General features: G+C 52.5%; 1 protein-coding gene across 5 annotated transcripts in view; it reads left to right on the plus strand.

Moving 5' to 3' along the window:
- The window catches only part of TBL1X (transducin beta like 1 X-linked), a 137,411-nt gene that overhangs the window by 77,250 nt on the left and 41,335 nt on the right, over positions 1-18,826 (plus strand). For 2 of the 5 annotated variants that reach the window (XM_029929588.1, XM_029929592.1), the window contains one exon: positions 7,690-7,800. In XM_029929588.1, the coding sequence (XP_029785448.1) occupies positions 7,743-7,800 (58 nt within the window). In that variant the 5' untranslated portion in view covers positions 7,690-7,742. Of the gene's footprint in view, positions 1-4,720; positions 4,757-7,689; positions 7,801-18,826 lie in introns of those variants that run through there. The other 3 variants (XM_029929589.1, XM_029929593.1, XM_029929591.1) reach the window with 2 other exon arrangements.

Raw genomic sequence — 18,826 nt, forward strand, 5'->3', positions numbered from 1 at the left:
CCCCCCCCCCCCTCCTGTACTGCTTTTCTCCCCTCTCCCGGGGCGTCCCTCATCAGAAGCTGGAGGCCGTCCGGAACACCGTTAGAGCCCGTCTTACTAAAAAGCTTACAGGCAAAGGAGTGGGTGGGTGTGAATTTGTTTACTCCCTAGAATTTACCAACACGTACCTTGAACACGGTTGACACTCAGTACTTTTCTGTCACCTCCTCTTCCCTCATTTCCTGGCGCACAGAAGATGCCGGCCAGGGCATTCGCGTGCGTTATTTGCGGCAGGATTCCGGCAAGTTCGGGCCCAGGATCCAATCACGCTTGTGGGACGTGAGCGGCTGCTTTTCCGTGCGAAGGCTCCAGGTCTCCGCGGACCTGTCCTTCTCCAGGGAGCTTGTGGGAAGCAGCACGCGACGGCTGACGTGTGACTCGGATCCCTCCTACGACGCCCGTGCAGAGCTCCGTCTCCCCGTGTTGTCACCTGTGTTCTCACTTCAGATTCGTGAGTCTCTGACGGAGGAGCCGGTCTCATTCCTGCCCGAGGGGTTGTTTCGGCGGAGGTAGCGAGGGGCCAGAAAGGCCTTCAGAACAGGGACTGGCCTGTGCGGGCCGCGCCGAATCGGCCTGGTGGGTGCAGAGCCCACGACCTCCCCAAGGGGCATGCTCGCTGACCCGCTGTGCAGGGTCCCCACGTGTTTGACCTTCTGGACAGCACCTGCGACGGGGCGTGAGGATACGCAAGAAATGTCCCGTGGCCTCGGGGTGCTGTTTCTTCCCCTTACAGTGAAACTACTGGTAGTTTTCGATGGTTCCACGTTCTTGACATGAAATGTACATGTTACAAAGCAGCTGTATGAGTTCCCTGGAGGAGCCCAGTTCACAGAGACAAAAAGTAGATAGAAGAGTGGGTGCCAGGGACCCAGAGGGAAGTGGGGAGTCAGTGTTCATAGGGACTGTGAGCAGGTTCTGGAGGTGGGCGGTAGGGGTGTGACTGTACTCAGTGATAGGGGATTGTACGTCCAAGGGGTCATGAGAGTCAGTTACACCTGATGTATATTCTGCCACATTAAAAACAGAAGAGCAAGAAATAAAGCTGAACCGTTCATGTCAATTGCACTTTTCTTGTCTGATATAGAGCGCCAAGGTTGTCCATCCTTGAGTAGAAATTGTGCAAAGGTAGAGCGCTCCCTCACGTTCAGGAGTTCACAGCCTCGGTTTTCTCTTCTATCAGTAAGAGCGGTTTCGTCGGTAAGCAAAGGCAGGACCGGGGGACTTGAGAAACGGGATCACCACCATCAAAACTCCTAGTGCCAAAGCGATTACTGATGATCGGGTTTCCTAAGGAAAAAGAAAAACGCCTTCCTTTCGTCTTCACTTCTGGACGGCCTCAGAAAATGCCACCCAGACAGGCAGGTGACGGTAAAGGCAGAATGTCCTCGCTGACACTGAAATCAGAAGTGTTGTGTTGGGGGGGGCCGCCTGGGTGGCCCAGTTGGTTGAGCGTCCGATTTTGGCTCAGGTCATGATCCTGTGGTTCATGGGTTCAAGCCCCATGTCAGGCTCTGTGCTGACAGCTGAGATCCTGGCGCCTGCTTAGGATTCTGTGTCTCTCCAGAAAACTAGCAAAAATGACAAAACGAAGGAACTCTCCCCTGAAGAACCTCCAGGAGGAAGTCACAGCCACAGAACTGCTCAAGGCAGATCTAGACAACATACCGGATCAAGAATTTTCAAAACTTGTCATAAAAATAATCTCTGGGGTTGAAAAAAGCATCAAAGAAGCAACTGAGACAATTATTAGGCACTTTAATTCTGTGTCTCTCTTTCTGCCCCTCCCCAGCTCACACACACTGTCACTCAAAAGTAAATAAACTTATTTTAAAAATAGAAAAAAAAAAAGAAACGTGTTGGAAATGCATCCCTGTGTTGAGAGCCGGCGAACTTGACCTTTGGCAAGTGAACCCCAGCCATTTCACTCCTTGGAGTCAAAAAAACCCCTCAAAACAACCACCACTGCCTTCAAGTTCATGGCTTAGACGGATGCCAGCTAGCCACCCAGTTAGTTGTTGGTTTCTCGTGATTTCACTGGAATCAAACCTCATCGATGAGTCAGAGTTGGTTGAATATTGCTGCTAGGTGTATGGTCAGTTCACAGAATGTTCTCATGGTTGTATTGAGTAGTCTCAGAATATATATGTACACTGTACTGGTTACTGCAAATCCTTTTTTTGAAATTAAGTTTAAAAAGAAACATTTAACTTTTTATATATATATTTTTTGAAAGAGAGACAAAGAGCACGCATGTGAGCAAGGGAGGGACAGAGGGAATTCCAAGCAGGCTCCACGCCTTCCGAACAGAGCCCAACACAGGGCTCAAGCTCACAAACCGTGTGATCATGACCTGAGCCAAAACCATGAGTTGGCTGCCCAACTGACAGAGCCACCCAGGTGCCCCAAAATAAATAGTCATTTAAGAGCTAGTCAAGTATTCGGTTGTGTGTCGGGGTGATCGAATAACTAGTTTAAAAACAAAATAAAAAACTGGGGCACCTGGGTGACTCGTCAGTTAAACGTCCAACTTCAGCTCAGGTCATGATCTCGCGGTTTGTGGGTTCAAGCCCCACGTTGGGTTCTGTGCTGACAGCTCAGAGCCTGCAGCCTGTTGCGGATTCTGTGTCTCCCTCTCTCTCTGCCCCCTCCCCACTCGTGCTCTGTCTCTCTCTGTCTCAAAAATAAACGTTAAATAAAACAAACAAACAAACAAAAAAACAAAACGAAACTATGTGGCTGAGGTAGAGCTGTACGGGGACATATGACAAGTCTTGTTGGCCAAGTGACGTGTCACCTGGTTCTCTTGCAGGCCGCAGCTGGTGTCCGTTGTCTTTTTTCTGCTGCTTACAAATCAAAAAGCCATTAAAAAGTTAACACTGGGTTGGGAAGACCTTATCCTTCCTAACGTAGAAATTTAGAGAGAAAAATTGCATCCGTGATCGGAAAGCTGAGAGCCAGAGCATAAGCAGAAGTTTTCCTGGTTGGAAGAGAAGGATGGTACATAAAGAAACAGGCACAGACTAAGAAAAGTCGCCTTCGAGCTCTGTGTGTTGGGGACGTCGTATTCCCGTGTACCCCAGCTCTGCAGGAACGCAGGAGCAGACGCCCGCATTTATCACGGATGCGTGGGGGCGGGAATGAGAGCCAGCGTCTGGCAAGCACGTTGTCTCCCTGCACCAAAACCCTTCTCTGTACTCACCAAAATGATCTGGCTGCCAAAAGAAGAGCTCTGTGTTTCGTTTTCTGATGAAAATCCTGGCAGTCCAGTGGGAAGATCTGACGCAGCCTGCGTGAAAAAGGCCAGCTCCTCTCCTGCATTTTCGGCCATCAGTTGTGGCTCGGCTGCCTCATTAAGTGACACCTGGGAGCTAGCTGTGCATGCCGCGTAGGACTTTGTCCGTGTGTTTTCGCTGCAAACACGGCCTGCTGGCTTTTATTGCACAGAGCTGTGCTCACCCAGCGGCAGTTTTGCAGTTTGGACCATTTGGCAAAGCCTGGAGATGTTTTTGATCATCAGAACCGTTGGGGGCAGGGAGACTCTGCTGGCATCTAGCGGGTGGAGGCCCAGAGATGCTGCTTAGCACCCCACAGTGCACAGCACAGCTCCATAACAGAATCATCTGGCCCAAACATCTACAGTTCTAATGCTGAGAGCCGGATGATTAGATTTTGCTTCTTTTCGGGGGCTGGGGGTGGGAGGGACAGAGAGAGAGAGAAGAGACAGAGCTCCATGCTGGACGTGGATCCCCGATACACGGTTCAGGACCTCACAACTGTGGAATCATGACCTGAGCCGAAGTCAAGACTTGGACCCTTATCCAAGCTACCCAGATGCCCCAGATTTTACTTATTTCTAAGCACCCAACATGACAGAGTAAACGAGGGCATGCCTAGGGCTGGTGCCCGAGTCCTTTCAGTCCGCCGTCAGAACATACACCAGACGGGGCAGTGTAAACATGACGTTGGCTTCTTGCAGCTCCGGGGGCTGGAAGGCTGAGACCCAGGCACTGGCAGGTTTGGGATCGGGTGACGTCCTAGATGGACGTCTGCTCGTCCTCCCATGTCCTCCCGTGGCACAAGGGTGGGAGCTCCCTGGGGGGTCTCCAATATATAAGGGCGCTAATCCCATTTGTGAGGGCCCCACCCTCATGACCTAAACACCTGCCAGCGGCCCAGCCACTCCGCACAGAGTGAGTTCGTCATTGTAATGGGCTCAGCATTACTGCCCCGCTCAGTGTCTGCAGAAGTCCGTTCAGTGTTACTGTTCTGCGGTGCACGATTTTGTTATCGCTTACATTCTCTCCCCTCAGTAATGTTTTTCTCATTTGGTTATGCTCTGATCTCATAGCTTTTTATTTACTCCCTAATATGTTCCTAAAGGGGTCTTATGAGTGAATTTCCTGGAATTCATACAAATCTCAGGACATGTCTATATTGGGACTGTCATGTTTTCCCTTCAGTATATGTAAAAGTACAGAATATCACTAAATTAACTAAAGAAGATAAGTATTTAAAAAATTTTTTTTAACTTTTTAATTTACTTTTGAGAGACAGAGTGCAAGTGGGGCAGGGGATGTACAGAGAAGGAGACACGGAACCCAAAGCAGGCTCCAGACTCTGAGCTGTCAGCACAGAGCCCGACGTGGGGCTCGAACTCGTGAACCAGGAGATCACAAGCTGAGCCAAAGTTGGACACTTAACCAACTGAGCCTCCCAGGTACCCCAAGATAAGCCTTTTTTGAGTGGCAAATTTCTGGTAACTACAGTGAAAATTGGAATAATGTAAGAGGGAGTTGCGTTGTTTATCCATTACTGCCTGGCCGTTACCACAGGGGCCACGGCTGGAAACAACACATTTTAAAATTTTTTAAATTTTATATATAGTTTTATTGTCAAGTCAATTTCCATATAACACCCAGTGCTCATCCCCACAGGTGCCCTCTTCCGTGACCATCACCCCTCTTCCCCTTTCCTCCTCCCACTTCAGCCCTCGGTTCGTTTTTCTGTATTCAGGCATCTCTCACGATCTGCCTCCCTCCCTCTTCCTAACTCTTTTCCCCCCTACCCCTCCCCATAGTCCTGTTGGGTTTCTCTTGTTACACTTATGAGTGAAAACATGGTATCTGTCCTTCGCTTGACTTATCTCGCTTAGCATGACACCCTCAAGGTCCATCCATGTTGCTACAAATGGCCAGATTTCATTCTTTCTTATTGCCGTGTAATAAATACTCCATTGTGTATATTTACCACATCTTCTTGATCCATTCATCAGGTGATGGACATTTAGGCTCTTTCCATGATTTGGCTATTGTTGAAAGTGCTGCTATGAACATTGGGGTACGTGTGCCCCTATACATCAGTACTTCTGTATCCCTTGGGTAAATCCCTAGCAGTGCTATTGCTGGGTCATAGGGCAGTTCTACTGATAGTTTTTTGAGGAACCTCCACGCTGTTTTCCAGAGCGGCTGCACCAGTTTACATTGCCACCAACAGTGTAGGAGGGTGCACGTCTCTCCACACCCTCATCAGCATCTATAGTCTCTTGATTTGTTCGTTTTAGCGACTCTGACCAGCGTGAGGTGGTATCTCGGTGCAGTTTGGATTTGTATTTCCCTGATGGTGAGTGATGCCGAGCATCGTTTCATGTGTCTGGAAACAACACATTTCTTATCCTGAGTCTAGGCGCCCCTTTCCTGGCACCTCCGCTCAGGGTCTCAGGGCTGCCGATGCCTGGGCTGCAGGTGCGTGTGGAGCCTGGCCATCCCCCACCCTGCCCCCAGGTTTCCACTTGCCTTCCGCTTCCCTTCCCAGGGAGGAGGTCGTCTTCTAAGCCCCTGTTGGCACAATTTCTGTTCCTTGTGGTTGTGGGACTGAGGCGCTAAGCTTCCTGCAGGCCGCCCCCAGTGCCGTGGGCAGATGACCGCCTTCGTCTTCGAGACCAGCAGGAGAGTGTCACCTCCCATCCTACAGAGTCTTATCTAATGTAGCATAATAATTGTGGGAATGACATCAGGTCACCCTGGCCACAGGACATAGGCCATAGGACCTAAGGAGAGGAGTGACATACATGTCCTTTGACACATCCCATGGCGTAGAGGTGGGTTACAGGTCCTGCCCACATGCAGGTAGGGGCTCATGGAGGTGGGGGCGTCTCGTGGTGTGTCCAGAGGATTCTTCCAGGGACAGGCTCTCAGCCTGTAGGGTGAATCTTCCTCACTTGAAGGTCTACTTTGCCCTTTTATCTTTTTTTGTAAATAAACAAAAAGTTAATCCTCATTTAATGATAAAAGTTTGGTTGCCAGTAAAAATGCTTGAAAATGTAAAGTGTGGACTCCAAAGACTATTCCCAAACAGGCTAAAGTGTTTGGTGTCAGTGACATCACTTAAAGGGGTCATGGTGTTTCTTGGCTTCAGCTTTTTGGAGTGAGCGCTCCTGTTGGTGTGCGCGTTCTAGTTTGTTGGTGTGTAAAAGAGCTCTGCGGTGTGAGTGACCCCCCGGCCCGCCGTGTGCTCCCATGCCTGACTGGGATCGGTGGGAAGACCATCAGACTGCCCTGGACACGGGATCGTGGTCCCCATACCCCCATCCCGCCCCCAAGATTCCACCTGCCTTCCAGCTACCAGGGGGTCTCACTCAGCTGCACTGATGCAGCGAGTTCCGTGACAAATACAGAAGTTGGAGTTTTGCTTTTCTTCCGTGCTCCAGTGTCCCGAGACCTGGCGTGCACACTTCACTCCTCCAGCGTGATTGTTTTCCTTCTCTGCTGCAGACACCCGTGTGCAGTGATCGTTTGGCTTATCACTTAAATGCTGTGAGTGAAAGGTATTACGATTGATCATGTTCTAGAACATCAGGTGCAATCCAGTCCATGTGGTCACCTGCCCTAGGGGTGTAGACATGACTTCTGGTCTACTCAGCGATCTTTTCTGTCTCTGGAAAAGCACTTAGTGTTTTATCTGACCATGTCCATTGAAGTGTGCCTCAGGAATGCATTCATGCTCATTACCAAGTGCATGGTGATGGATGCAGCACACACGTGATTTTTATTGAATAAAAAGTGGGGTTTCATGGGGCACCTGGTTGCCTAGTCAGTTGAGCATGTGACTCTTGGTTTCCGTTTAGGTCATGATCTCACAGATGTGAGAATGAGCCCCGAGTCGGGCTCTGGGCTGACGGTACGGAACCTGCTTTGGGTCACGTGTGCTCACGCTCACTCTCTCTCGCTCGCTCGCTCTCTCTCTCTCTCTCTCTCTCTCTTGCTCCTTCCCCTCCCACTCTTAGTCTCTGCCCTTACCTATGCTCATGTGCTCTCTCTTGCCCTTTCTCATTGGTCTGTCTCAGAATAAATAAACATTAAAAAAAAAACTTGGGTTTTGTTTCCATTATCCGTTGCCTCTGCATTTGTCCTCCTCAGTGTAGTGTATGCCTGACCTCCACCCAGCCTTGTAAAAAATACACCAACACTTTTTCATATTTTAATGTTTGAAACATTTCTCCTGGATGTGTTTCTGTATATGTGATCCCAGAATTCCAGTGCCCTTCATGGTTATAACATCATGGGTATTGTTTCGTTAGTTGTCTCAGCAAGATGCAGACAAAAGTCCCGGCAGTGGTTCAAAACTCTCTCTCCGCTTTTTCCTGTCGTCTAGCAGAGAGCGGTTCCCGCATCGTAACGAGCTCGTCTCCGCGAGGGGAGGCTAAGATGAGCATAACCAGCGACGAGGTGAACTTCCTGGTGTACCGCTACCTCCAGGAGTCAGGTAAGACGCTCGGGTCGCTGTCGGTGGAGACTGTCCCTGCAGCGTGCCACGTGCAGGACCGTCCACCGCGGATCCTGAAAACGGGTGGTAGGGAAAGAGCGCACGTTCTTATTAAGAGACTTGAAGAAGAGAAGGTTCCGGGGCTGCCCCGATCCCGTGTTGGGATGGGGAGTGTGCTCTTTCTTCCCTTGATGTTTCTGTCTGGAGGAGATCAGATTGGAGTTGGGGTCAAGAGCCGTTGGGATCACATGGAGGAATGTGGCAGCAGAGGGAGCCATGAGGGGCTCTTGACTCCCTCTACGGTGAGGACCTTCCTGGGCCGGTGTGTCGTCACCATGTGTATATGCGTGAACCTCTCAGCCTTACGACCAATGATCTGTTGAGCCCCTAAACCGCTCCCCAGAATGGGCTGTTGTCAGTTTCCCAAAACATAGGAGTGGTTTGGTTTCCTCCACCACGTCTGATCATGACCAGGACATTACTCAACAGCAAGCAGAGACCTGGCCAAGTACATGTCCTCTGTGGACCTTGTGCGTAGCAGCTGGCATCCTCCGGGAGCGGGGGTGGAGGCTGACAGGAACCCGAGGCCCGGGGTCTCGCCTGGCTTTGTCGCAGGCCAGGCACCGCCCTCTGAGGAGCCCTGTGACGCCTTGGAGCCTGGATCCCGCCGTCACACAATGTCACAGCTGCCGCACGCCGTGGGGCCTCACCACAGTGTGGTGGGCCTCCTGTGGGTGCCCTTTTGAATTCCCAAGAGTCTGAATTCTTGTTAAAATCACGTTGTTAGCTTTTTAATTAATTTCTAAAATGAGTATTGTCTTTCGAACTTGAAAGTATTTCATGTGAGAGGCGCGGAACGACATTCACGAAACACGTGCAGCCCCGTCCAGGACACGAGTGACGCCTGTGTCCCACTCCCCTGGGCCGTTCCCCCGGGTCTTTTCAGCGGTAACTGCCTCGCCTGGGTTTTGCGCTCGCCGTGTCCGCGATGCCTTCCTCAGCGGTGCAGTCCGGACGTGTTAGTTTGCCTCGGCTGTGTGACAGATTCCACCGGCAGAGACACGTCTCACGTTCCTGGAGCACCGACGTCCCAGACCGAGCCGGGGGCAGGTGTGCTTCCTTCTGAAGCCAGGGGAGCCTGTTCATGCCCGTCTCCCGGGCTCTGGTGGGCTGCTGGCCGTCTGGTCCTCTGGCGTCCGGACGCGCCACGCCCACGTCTGTCCTCTTGGGCACGCGGCCTCTCCCTGCGTGCCTCCACCTCTGTCCACATCCGCCAGGTTTCTCCTTGTAGCGAGTCTTCCTTTCGAGAATCTCTCTCCTTCTGGAAGGAGCCGTCCTATCTGGGGCCTCCCCATCGCGCTCCAGCATAAACGCATTGTAGCGTAACGACATCTGCAGTGACCCTGTTTCCAGATAAAGTCACTTTCTGAGGTGGACCGGGGCTTGGGACGAATTTGGGGCAGGATCGATTGAGCCCCTGTATGTTGGTTTCACGTGTGTTTGAGCTTTATACTCTTCGTATCCGATCCTTTATGTTCCACCACTTGGTTTTTCAAGGAGGAAGTCAATTCCCAGGCCTCCGCGTTCCAAAGACGCCCAGACAAGAGTGAGGGGCAGCCAGCTTGAGGCCCCGGGGCCCTGGTTCTTCCCCAGTCAGCTTGGAGGGTGTGGCATCCAGGCCGTGCGGCTCGGGCTCTGCGCGTTGGACAACTTATATACCCCCGTGAGCCTCCCCTTCCCCCCAGAAATGGTTGCCCTGGGCAACAGTAACAGTTCGCTGGCTCGTGCTGTCATAGGGACAAACCCGTGTCCCCACCCCAGCCTGGATATCTGTGCCTGGGGATCCCAGCTGGCACTTCCCATGGAAAGTGCACATTCTTTCTCCATATAGATTGGATTGTTTGGAGTCACTGGTCCCAGGCATAGTGTGAAGGAAATTGATAAGCCGTGGATGACGTCAGGTCTGGGGACCTAGGAAGCCACGAGCCTGGCTCTCCTCCCTGTTTCCCTGGAGCTGCGGGGCGTCGCTCACCGGAGCACAGGTGCCGTCCTGCGACACGGCGGAGAGATGCTCAGAGCTGTGCGCTCGCCTGTCGGCTTCCAGCACTGAATTCGGAATTCAAGATGCCTTTCTTTCTTTTTTTACTTTTTTTAATGTTTGTTTATGAGAGAGAGAAAGAGAGCACAAGCAGGGTAGGGGCAGAGAGAGGGAGACACGGAATCAGAAGCAGGCTCCAGGCTCTGAGCTGTCACCACAGAGCCCAACGTGGGGCTTGAACCCGTGAACTGGCAGAGTGACCTGAGCCAAAGTCGGACGCTTAGCCAACTGTACCCCCCCAGACCCCCTGAGATGCCTTTCTTTTAAAAGCCCTCTGCACAAAGATACGGTCAGAACGTGTGATGGCATCCCAAGGGCACCTCAAGATGGATAAACAGTGCGGGAGAAACACTCGTGCGCAGCCCCGAGCCAGGGTTCTGGGTTGTCTGGTCCTTGGGGCCTGAGGCGCCCTGGGCATGAGCGCCACTGGCCTCTGTGCATAAACAAGGAGACCATCCCTGGCCCAGAAAGGCCACACTTCCTTTGTGTGTGTGTTCCTTGCGACTCCTGTTTATGGCCAAAGCTTCCATAACTAGACAACTGAGGAGGGGGTTGGGGACCGGATGGATACAGTGTCACCAGTGTGGATTTTATGTCACAACTGCAAACGTCAGAATCCTCCACTTGGGGCGCCTGGGTGGCTCAGTCGGTTAAGTGTCCAGCTTTGGCTCAGGTCGTGATCTCACGGTTCGTGGGTTCGAGCTCCGTGTCAGGCTCTGTGCTGACAGCTAGCTCAGAGCCTGGAGCCTGCTTCAGATTCTGTCTCCCTCTCTTTCTTCCCTTCCCCTGCTCACACTGTCTCTCTCCATCTCTCAAAAATAAATTAAAAAAGGAGAGAGAAAGCTGTGCTTGCGCTCCGTGACCACAGGGCCTGGACTTGACCCGAGTCTTCCCATGAGGACGTGGTTAAACGCAGGGGAAGAAGAAATGCCTGACACATGAGTGTTCCTTTGGGGGTCCTTCTATATGTTCATCTCGAGTCCTCAGATTTCAATGAAGCACCTATTTGTTGAGCACCCATCAAGTGCAAAGAGCACAGACCAGCCTATCGTTGTATCCTTTCTAGCTGCAGAATAGGGTTGGAGGTTGGTGGTTCAGCCGGTCAAGCATCCGACTTCGGCTCAGGTCATGATCTCACCATTTGTGGGTTCGAGCCCCGTGTTGGGCTCTTTGTGGACATCGTGGAGCCTGATTCAGATTGTCTGTCTCCCTCTCTCTCTCTGCCTGTCCCCTGCTCATGCTCTCTCTTTCTCAAAAACAAATAAACACTAAAAAAACACCCATGATCGTGCCTCTCCTTCAGACCTCTCTGCTCCTCCCCGCCCCCCACCATGTCCCTCCAGCAACTCATTAAAAATAAGCCCTGTGTTAGCAGAGGTGACTCATGCCTCCACGCCTCCCCCTCCAGCTGTCTCCGCTAGAAGCCTCCAGGAGGTTCTCTGTTGCTGAGCCCCGTGCAGCAGGGCCCCGTCCTTACACTTGTGCAGAAGAAGGCGGGTGCAGGGGAGGGAGGGAGGAGGTGGGCAAGGGCTGTCTTCACGGTGAGGTAGACCGCTGGCTCTCTGTCCATGTGCTCTCTGCCTCACTGCACATGGATAGACCCAGAAGGTTCCAGCCCACCTCCACAGGTGCAGCGAGGGACCCGTTGCAGAACCATGGTCGCTCCTGGCCCTGGCCACCTGAGCTCTTGGTGGGAGCCCGCAGCCGGCATCCCCGGCCCGTCTCCGGCAGTTTCCGACTGCAGCCCGTCCCTGGATCCTCTGTATCGGTGAGGACGCTGTGAATCCCCAGTTGTCTCCCCGGCGGCGGGAAGGCAGCGTGTTGAAGATGGGCCCTTCCTCGCTGTGAGAGCCCAGGTCATGGGACTTCAGGCCTGGGAGGGACTCTGCACGGTGGGCTTGCTTCGTTTCTCTGCCCACAAGCCGCACAAGTGAGGTCATCTCATCGTCCCGGCACTTGCCGGTAGTGAGGACGCTCACCCGGAAGTGAAGATGTAGATTCCACCCCAGAGACTGTCCCACGGCCGTCAGGACAGATGGAGAATGCCTTGTTAGCGTCGTTAGTTGTCTGAAGCAAGGGCTGTGCCCAGAAAAGCGCTCCGTACGTCCTGTTGGCTGGTGACCTCTCTCGGTAGTGATTTCTGGGTCATCTGAAAGTTGGAAGTGCTGGTTGGTAAGCAAGGCTTTTATTTATTAATTTTCCATTTTTTTTTAAATGTTTTATTTATTTTTGATACAGAGAGAGACAAAGCATGAGAGGGGGAGGGTCAGAGAGAGAAAGAGACACAGAACTGGAAGCAGGCTCCAGGCTCCAAGCCAGCGTCAGCACAGAGCCCGACGCGGGTCTCGAACCCACGAACGTGAGATCTGACCTGAGCCGAAGCCGGAGGCTCAACCGACTGAGCCACCCAGGCACCCCTAATTTTCCATTTTTTATGTTTATTTTTGAAAGAGAGAATGTGTGAGCAGGGGAAAGGCAGCGAGAGGGAGACCAAGAAGCCCAAGCACCACGTTTCTGTGGTGTGAGTGCAAAGTCCAATGCCGGGCTTGAACCCGTGACTCGGGAGATCATGATGTGCGCCAACACCAAGAGTCAGACGCTTTATCGGGAGATCATGATGTGCGCCAACACCAAGAGTCAGACGCTTTATCAGTCGAGCCGCCCAGGCTCCCGGAAGGAAGGCTTTTCAGTTAAGCAGTACAGAACTTGAAGCATCAGCAGCAGCACCATGGTGGCCAAGGTGGCTTTAGCCTGAGTTTCGGCGGCCGGGCTTTGAGGGCCAAGACCTCGGGGCCTCGGCCCTCTGAGGGTGAATCGTGCTGTCGCTGTCCAGGCCGTTGTTGAGTGAGCAGAGCTCGGTGGGGTGCTCTCCCACCCGGTCCTACGCTCACGTCCCCGTCTGTGCTAGCGTGAGGCGAGGGAGCAGCCCCGTGAAGGGATCGGCCCGCCCCGGCTTTGGCGAGCAGCGTCTCCAGGTACTGGATGAATCGGGAAGGATGTGAGCCCAGTGTGGGAGGCCGAGGGCTACTCCAGCTCCGTGTGGATACAGTGAGGCCCTGTGAACATGAGTGCTGCCTCTGGGGCTCCATTCCAAAATCCACACCGTAAAGAAAATATTTTCTCCCAGATCCGGTACGGGGAGGGGCTCAGTGGGACACTGCCATTGCTGGAGGTGGCCCTTCACGTCACCAGGGAGGTTAACCGCCTGGAGTTGCCGAGGCCACGGCGAAGGAGCCAAAGGCCTGGGGTTGGCGGACTTGTCGTGAGAAAGCAAGGTTCCGTGTTACGTTGTGTGCGCCGGGCCAGCTCCGGGACGGAGGGACGGAAAGATGGCGCCCTGACGCTGGGTCAGTGTTGCGGTGCATTCTGGAGAGGAGAAGAGACCTGTCCGAAAGCTCTGGAGCCAGATTTCCCACAAGGGACTTGATGACCAGACGCCTTTTCATGGTCTCCTTCAGCAACCTCGGAGAAGACTGTTCTCAGGCTTGCTTGTGAGATGTGACTGCTTCTCCATGTCTTCCTTAGCTCCCCGTGTTCCTTCTGTTTTGTTTTGAAGTTTTATTTATTCAGAGAGGAGGACGGGGCAGAGAGAAGGAGAGACAGAGTCGCAAGCAGGCTCAGCACTGTCAGCACAGAGCCTGATGCAGGGTTTGAGCTCACAAGCCATGAGATCACGGGCCCGGAGCCAAAACCAAGAGCGGGATGCTCAACCGACTGAGCTACCCCGGGGCTCCTGTGCTATTTGTTTAATGAAGGTAAAGTTTTCGTGCTGTGTGGTTCGCCCTTTCTAAAGTACAGGTTTACGGCTTTGGCCAAATGTTTATAATCCTGTAATCACCAGTCCCATTGAGGTAGGAGAAAAGTCCATCACCCTGAAAAAGTCCGTGGGGCCCTTTGGTTACCATTGGTCCCCCCACCGCAGCCCCGGCAGCCAGCACTCTCTTTCCCGTCCACGCAGTCGCTCCTTCATGCGCAGCTCACATCACTGAAATTGTACAGGGCACGGCCTTCAGAGTCAGCAGAACGCATTTGAGATTTTTCTCGCTGCCAGACGCGTGTTACTGAGTAGCGTCGGCTTGTCCATTCTCCCGTTGAAGAGCATTTGCCTTGTCCCCAGCTCTTAACGATTACGGCTAATGCAGCTGGAAACATCCGTGTACGGCATTGCCGTGTGAGCGTAGGTGTTCGTTTCTGTGGGGGGAGAATCTCGGCCCGGGACCGCGGGCGCGCTGCCGCGTGTGGTGGAAGGTTGTCAGACCCCGCCGCATCCTTTCCCGTTTCCCCAGGCGGCGAAGCCTCGGTAAATATCGGAGGTTTGATGGATGTGACTGGAGTTGCAGGGCTACCTGCAAACTGGGTAAGAGGACATGAGCCCCGGCAGACGTCCGTGCTGATACTGATGTCGTTTTACAAAAGCTTCCTCTTTGGGCATAGAATTAGCCTTCTTGAGCCTGCACAGGGTCACGGTGTCTGCCGGTGACCTTCACCCGGACCTGCCGAGTGAGAGAGCATCAGACCCCGGTGCGGCAGACCCCAAAATGCCCCGGGTATGTATTCAGGTGTTTCTGCACCTCGAGTGTCAGGACCGACCTCAGCATCCCACAGAGGACAGGCAGACGCTTCCCAAGTCCACTCGGCAACGGCGGTGGTGGCTCTGTGGCTGAAACACACTGGTGACAGATGGTTTTGTCACTGCGGCTCCATTAGCAGGCTGTGCAGTCCCCAGAGCCGTCCCTGTAAACATTTCAGGCAATAAAAGGAACTTTTCATTACAGTAGGTGGTAAAGAAAGATAGATCTCACAAATCACCAGGATGGTGAACTTCTGTCTCCATCCTGAAGGGTTTCAGAGAAGATGGAAAACGCCTCATACACAGAACTTGTTTTCTGATCCGTCACGAGTGGTCGAGAGGCTGATTTATCATACGTATTTCTCGTCTCCGTTAACAAGACAGGATGTGCAGGACTCCGAGAGGAGCGTTGGCAGTTTCCTGAACTGAAAGACTGAGTCTCCGATGGGTTCTGTTTTCCTAAAGAGCCGTATCTGCAGACGTGTTGACTCGCTGTGTAGAATGACGCGTGTTTCCTCTGACTGACGTGATGCATGTGTGGTTCCGTATCTACACACATGTCCCTTAGGTAGTTTCGGGTACCCGTCGGCCAAGGAGGGCGGGGGACTGTGACGTACTCAGACTTCCGAGGTTTACACTGGAACTCAGGTACCATTTCTCTCTCGTTTCGCAGAACTTCTAGGCCCGGATGAATGATGCAGATTCCCTGGCCAGGTGGCAGGCGCCCTTGTGTGGCCCTCTGATGGCCGCGTGGTTAGGACAGAAGAAGAGAGCGAGGAAGGCGTAGGTGGCACTTTCTCTCCACCACGAGCCCCAGTGCAAAGCTAAAGGTGGTTCTATTCTAGACACACAGAAAAGCTTTTACTGTCCATAAAGCTTACGGAGCCGTTTAACACTTGCACATGTGCACACGGCTGCTTCCCGGGAGTAGGTTGGGAAAGAAGCCTGTTTGGATAAGAGAGCGCCAGGATTCCAGTGTTGTTAGAATGTCTGGTTGGTTAAGGATAGTGAGCGGTTCACAGTGTCCTTTCTGTCCCACTCAGCATCTAAGGGCTGTGAGCGCCGTATCCGGCAGGGGGTTGCAGAATGTCCTGGAAGGTGTGCCGTCTTCCTGCAGAGGTGAGCTCCTCCCGTTAGGGTGGTTTGTTCTCTTTTCTTATGTTTGTTTTTGAGACAGAGGAAGGGAGGAAGAGAATCCCAAGCAGGCTCTGAACTGTCAGCACACAGCCCAGTGCAGGGCTCGAACTCACAAACTGTGAGATCTGACCTGAGATGAAAGTATGAGTCGGACACTTAACCATCTGAGCCACCCAAGCACCCCACCATGCTCTTTTAGAAAATCACTGTGGACGGGGCGCCTGGGTGGCTCAGTCGGTTAAGCGTCCGGCTTTGGCTCAGGTCATGATCTCACGGTTCGGGGGTTCGAGCCCCACATTGGGTTCTGTGCTGACAGCTCAGAGCCTGGAGCCTGCTTGGGATTCTGTGTCTCCCTCTCTCTCTGACTCTCCCCTGCTCGCACTCTCTCCGTCTCTCAAAAATAAATACAAAACATTTTTAAAAAAAAGAAAAGAAAATCACTGTGGAAGCAGCCCCAGGGTCCATGGCCAGGTGAACAGATAAGCAAAATGTGCTGCGTGCACACTACAGAATGTGACTCGGCCTGACCGAAGGGGGGATGTTCTGACTCCCGCTGTAGTGTGGATAGACTTGAAGGCTACGATGGTGAGTGACATATGCCACAGGATGCATGCTGCGCCAGTCCGCTAACTAGAGGCACCTGGAACAAAGTCACACAGTAGGACAGCGGTTGTGGGGGGGAGGGGCTGAGAGTAGAGTAGGGACTGTGTCCCATGGAGACCGACTTTCCGTTCGGGACAACGGCAGAGTTCTGGAGTGGGTTCCTGTGAGGTTTGCACAGCAGTGTGAGCGCACTTAATGCCACTGCCCTGTGCGAGATGTTTTTTTAAAGTTTATTCTTTGAAAGAGAGACAGAGCCAGTATGAGTGCGGGAGGGGCAGAGACAGAGGGAGAGACAGACTCCCAAGCAGGGTCCGTGCTGCCAGCACAGAGTTCCGACGCAGGGCTCGAACTCACTGACCGAGAGATCATGACCTGAGCCCAAGCCAAAAGTCAGACACTTAACTGACTCAGCTCCCCAGGTGCCCCCAGGGGCTTTTTAATAGCACTATACCGTGTTTGGAACAAGCACTTGGCACACATTTGTAAGCTGGATTGCTGTCTGACAAAATCCAGTTTGTTAAAAACAGAAACTAGCAACTTGATTTGTAACGGCGGAATCTCCCCAGCTGTGCGTCGGTGGACAGTGGGCAGAGCAGACTGTATGGAGCTGCCCCGCCCGGTGGCCCTCTCGGCAGTGAGAGGGGACGAACTGCGGGTGCACGCCACAGGCTGGACGCGTCTCCAGAGAAATGTGCTGGCCCACACAAGCCAGTGTCAGAACACAGCATTCTGGATGGTTCCATTCATGAAACTTAAAATGACAAGTCTGTAGACGTGGCCAAAGGGGTAGTTCGGAGCAGTTCTCTTGTGCTGATGGGAAAACTGCGTCTTGCATTGGTGGTGATCGTGCTTGGGGACACATAGAATGAATTCTGCACATAGGTGAGGTGTGCATGCACACGCGTGTGCACAGACATGCAGCCTAGAAGGTTTGCAGCCTAGTGACCAGTCAACGAGAAGTGTCGTGTTGGTTTTCATACGAGACGAGATGTCACCGTTGGGGACAGGCTGGGTGACACCTAGCACAGGATTCTACTATTTTTGCAGCTTTTCGTGACTCTAATGTTTCCAAATTATAGAATCAAAAATAAACCAAAATCATCATTTTGCACTTCTATTATCTGAAGTTTTGTGTGTGTGTGTGTGTGTGTGTGTGTGTGCGCGTGTGAGAGAGAGAGAGAGAGAGAGAGAGAGAGAGAGAGGGTGGGGATGGTCAATAATAGAGAGACAGCCAAGACATTTTAATTGAATTTTGCAGGTCTTAGCCTCGCTGTGGGCCCTGGCTTCCATGGGGATGTTTTTTGTATTATGGATTCGAGTAGCTCCCATAGTAATTTGAAAATCGATGGCCCCACGAAGCTTCCAAGTCTTCTGGGAACAGAATACTGAAAACGCATCTGAGGGTGCAGAGCGGTTGTCTCTTCCGGAGCTCCAAATTGCTGCATCTTGGGCATTCAGCGAACCTGGGTGGGTGCTGTGAGCCACGCCTCCCCGGCGGGCTCGTCGGGGTGGTCATCCCGCGGGGTGAACACCGGGCACGCTGCACTCCGACTGCGGATACAGCTCTGTCCATGGCTTCTTCCTCACTCCTTTTCAAGGGAGTCTTAAACTGTTTCTAAAATACCCCCTTACAGGGGCGCCTGGCTGGCTCAGTCAGTGAACTGAGCACCATATAATATGGGATCGTGATCTTGGTCTTTGGGTTGTTAAGTTTGACACCCCGTGTTGGATGGAGAGACCACTTCAAAATAAAATCTTATAATAAACTACCCCCTTATTAACTTTTGGTCAAAGGGTTCTCTGGCATGTATACGGTCAGCCTAAGAGAGGTGGGCAGATTTGAGGGTCTTAATCCCTGGAGGTCTTCTGCCTGACTCCTTATAATGTGTTATCTAAAGGCTTTAAAATTATCTTTAAAGGGGTACCTGGGTGGCTCAGTCAGTTAAGCATCTGACTTCAGCTCAGGTCATGATCTCACGGTTCGTGAGTTCAAGCCCCGCGTCAGACTCTGGGCTGACAGCTCACAGCCTGCTTTGGATTCCCTGTCCCCCCCGCCCCCCCACTTTGCACACATGCACGAGCTCACTCTCTTTCTCTCAAATAAGCGCTTTTAAAAATCTCTTACATACATACATACATACATACCTGCGTGCATTCGTTACGGTCAGGGCTTCTGCGCCTCAGCACTGTTGACACTTGGGGCCGGGCCACTCTTTGTCCGTGGGGGCATCTCGTATTATGTGGTGCCGAGCAGCCCGTGGCCTCCACCCACTAGGTGCCCGTAACGCCCCCCTCCCTGCTGTTGTCACAGGCAAAGATGTCTCTGGACTTGGGCAGATGGACCCTGGAAGGTGAAATCACCTCAGTTGACAACCACTGATTGAGATCCTTTAGTTATGGGAAGTTTTCTTACAGCCACTTTTTTGTATTTAAAATTTTTTTTCTTTAATGTTTATTTTTTGAGAGAGAGAGAGACACAGCAGAAGCGAGGGAGGGGCAGAGAGAGGCGGGGAGACACAGAATCAGAAGCAGGCTCCCGGCTGTCAGCACAGAGCCCGACACTGGGCTCAAACCCACCAACCGTGAGATCATGCCGTGAGCCAAAGTTGAATGCTTAA

Source organism: Suricata suricatta, chromosome X, assembly GCF_006229205.1.
Source record: "Suricata suricatta isolate VVHF042 chromosome X, meerkat_22Aug2017_6uvM2_HiC, whole genome shotgun sequence".
In the NCBI taxonomy this organism is placed as follows: domain Eukaryota; kingdom Metazoa; phylum Chordata; class Mammalia; order Carnivora; family Herpestidae; genus Suricata; species Suricata suricatta.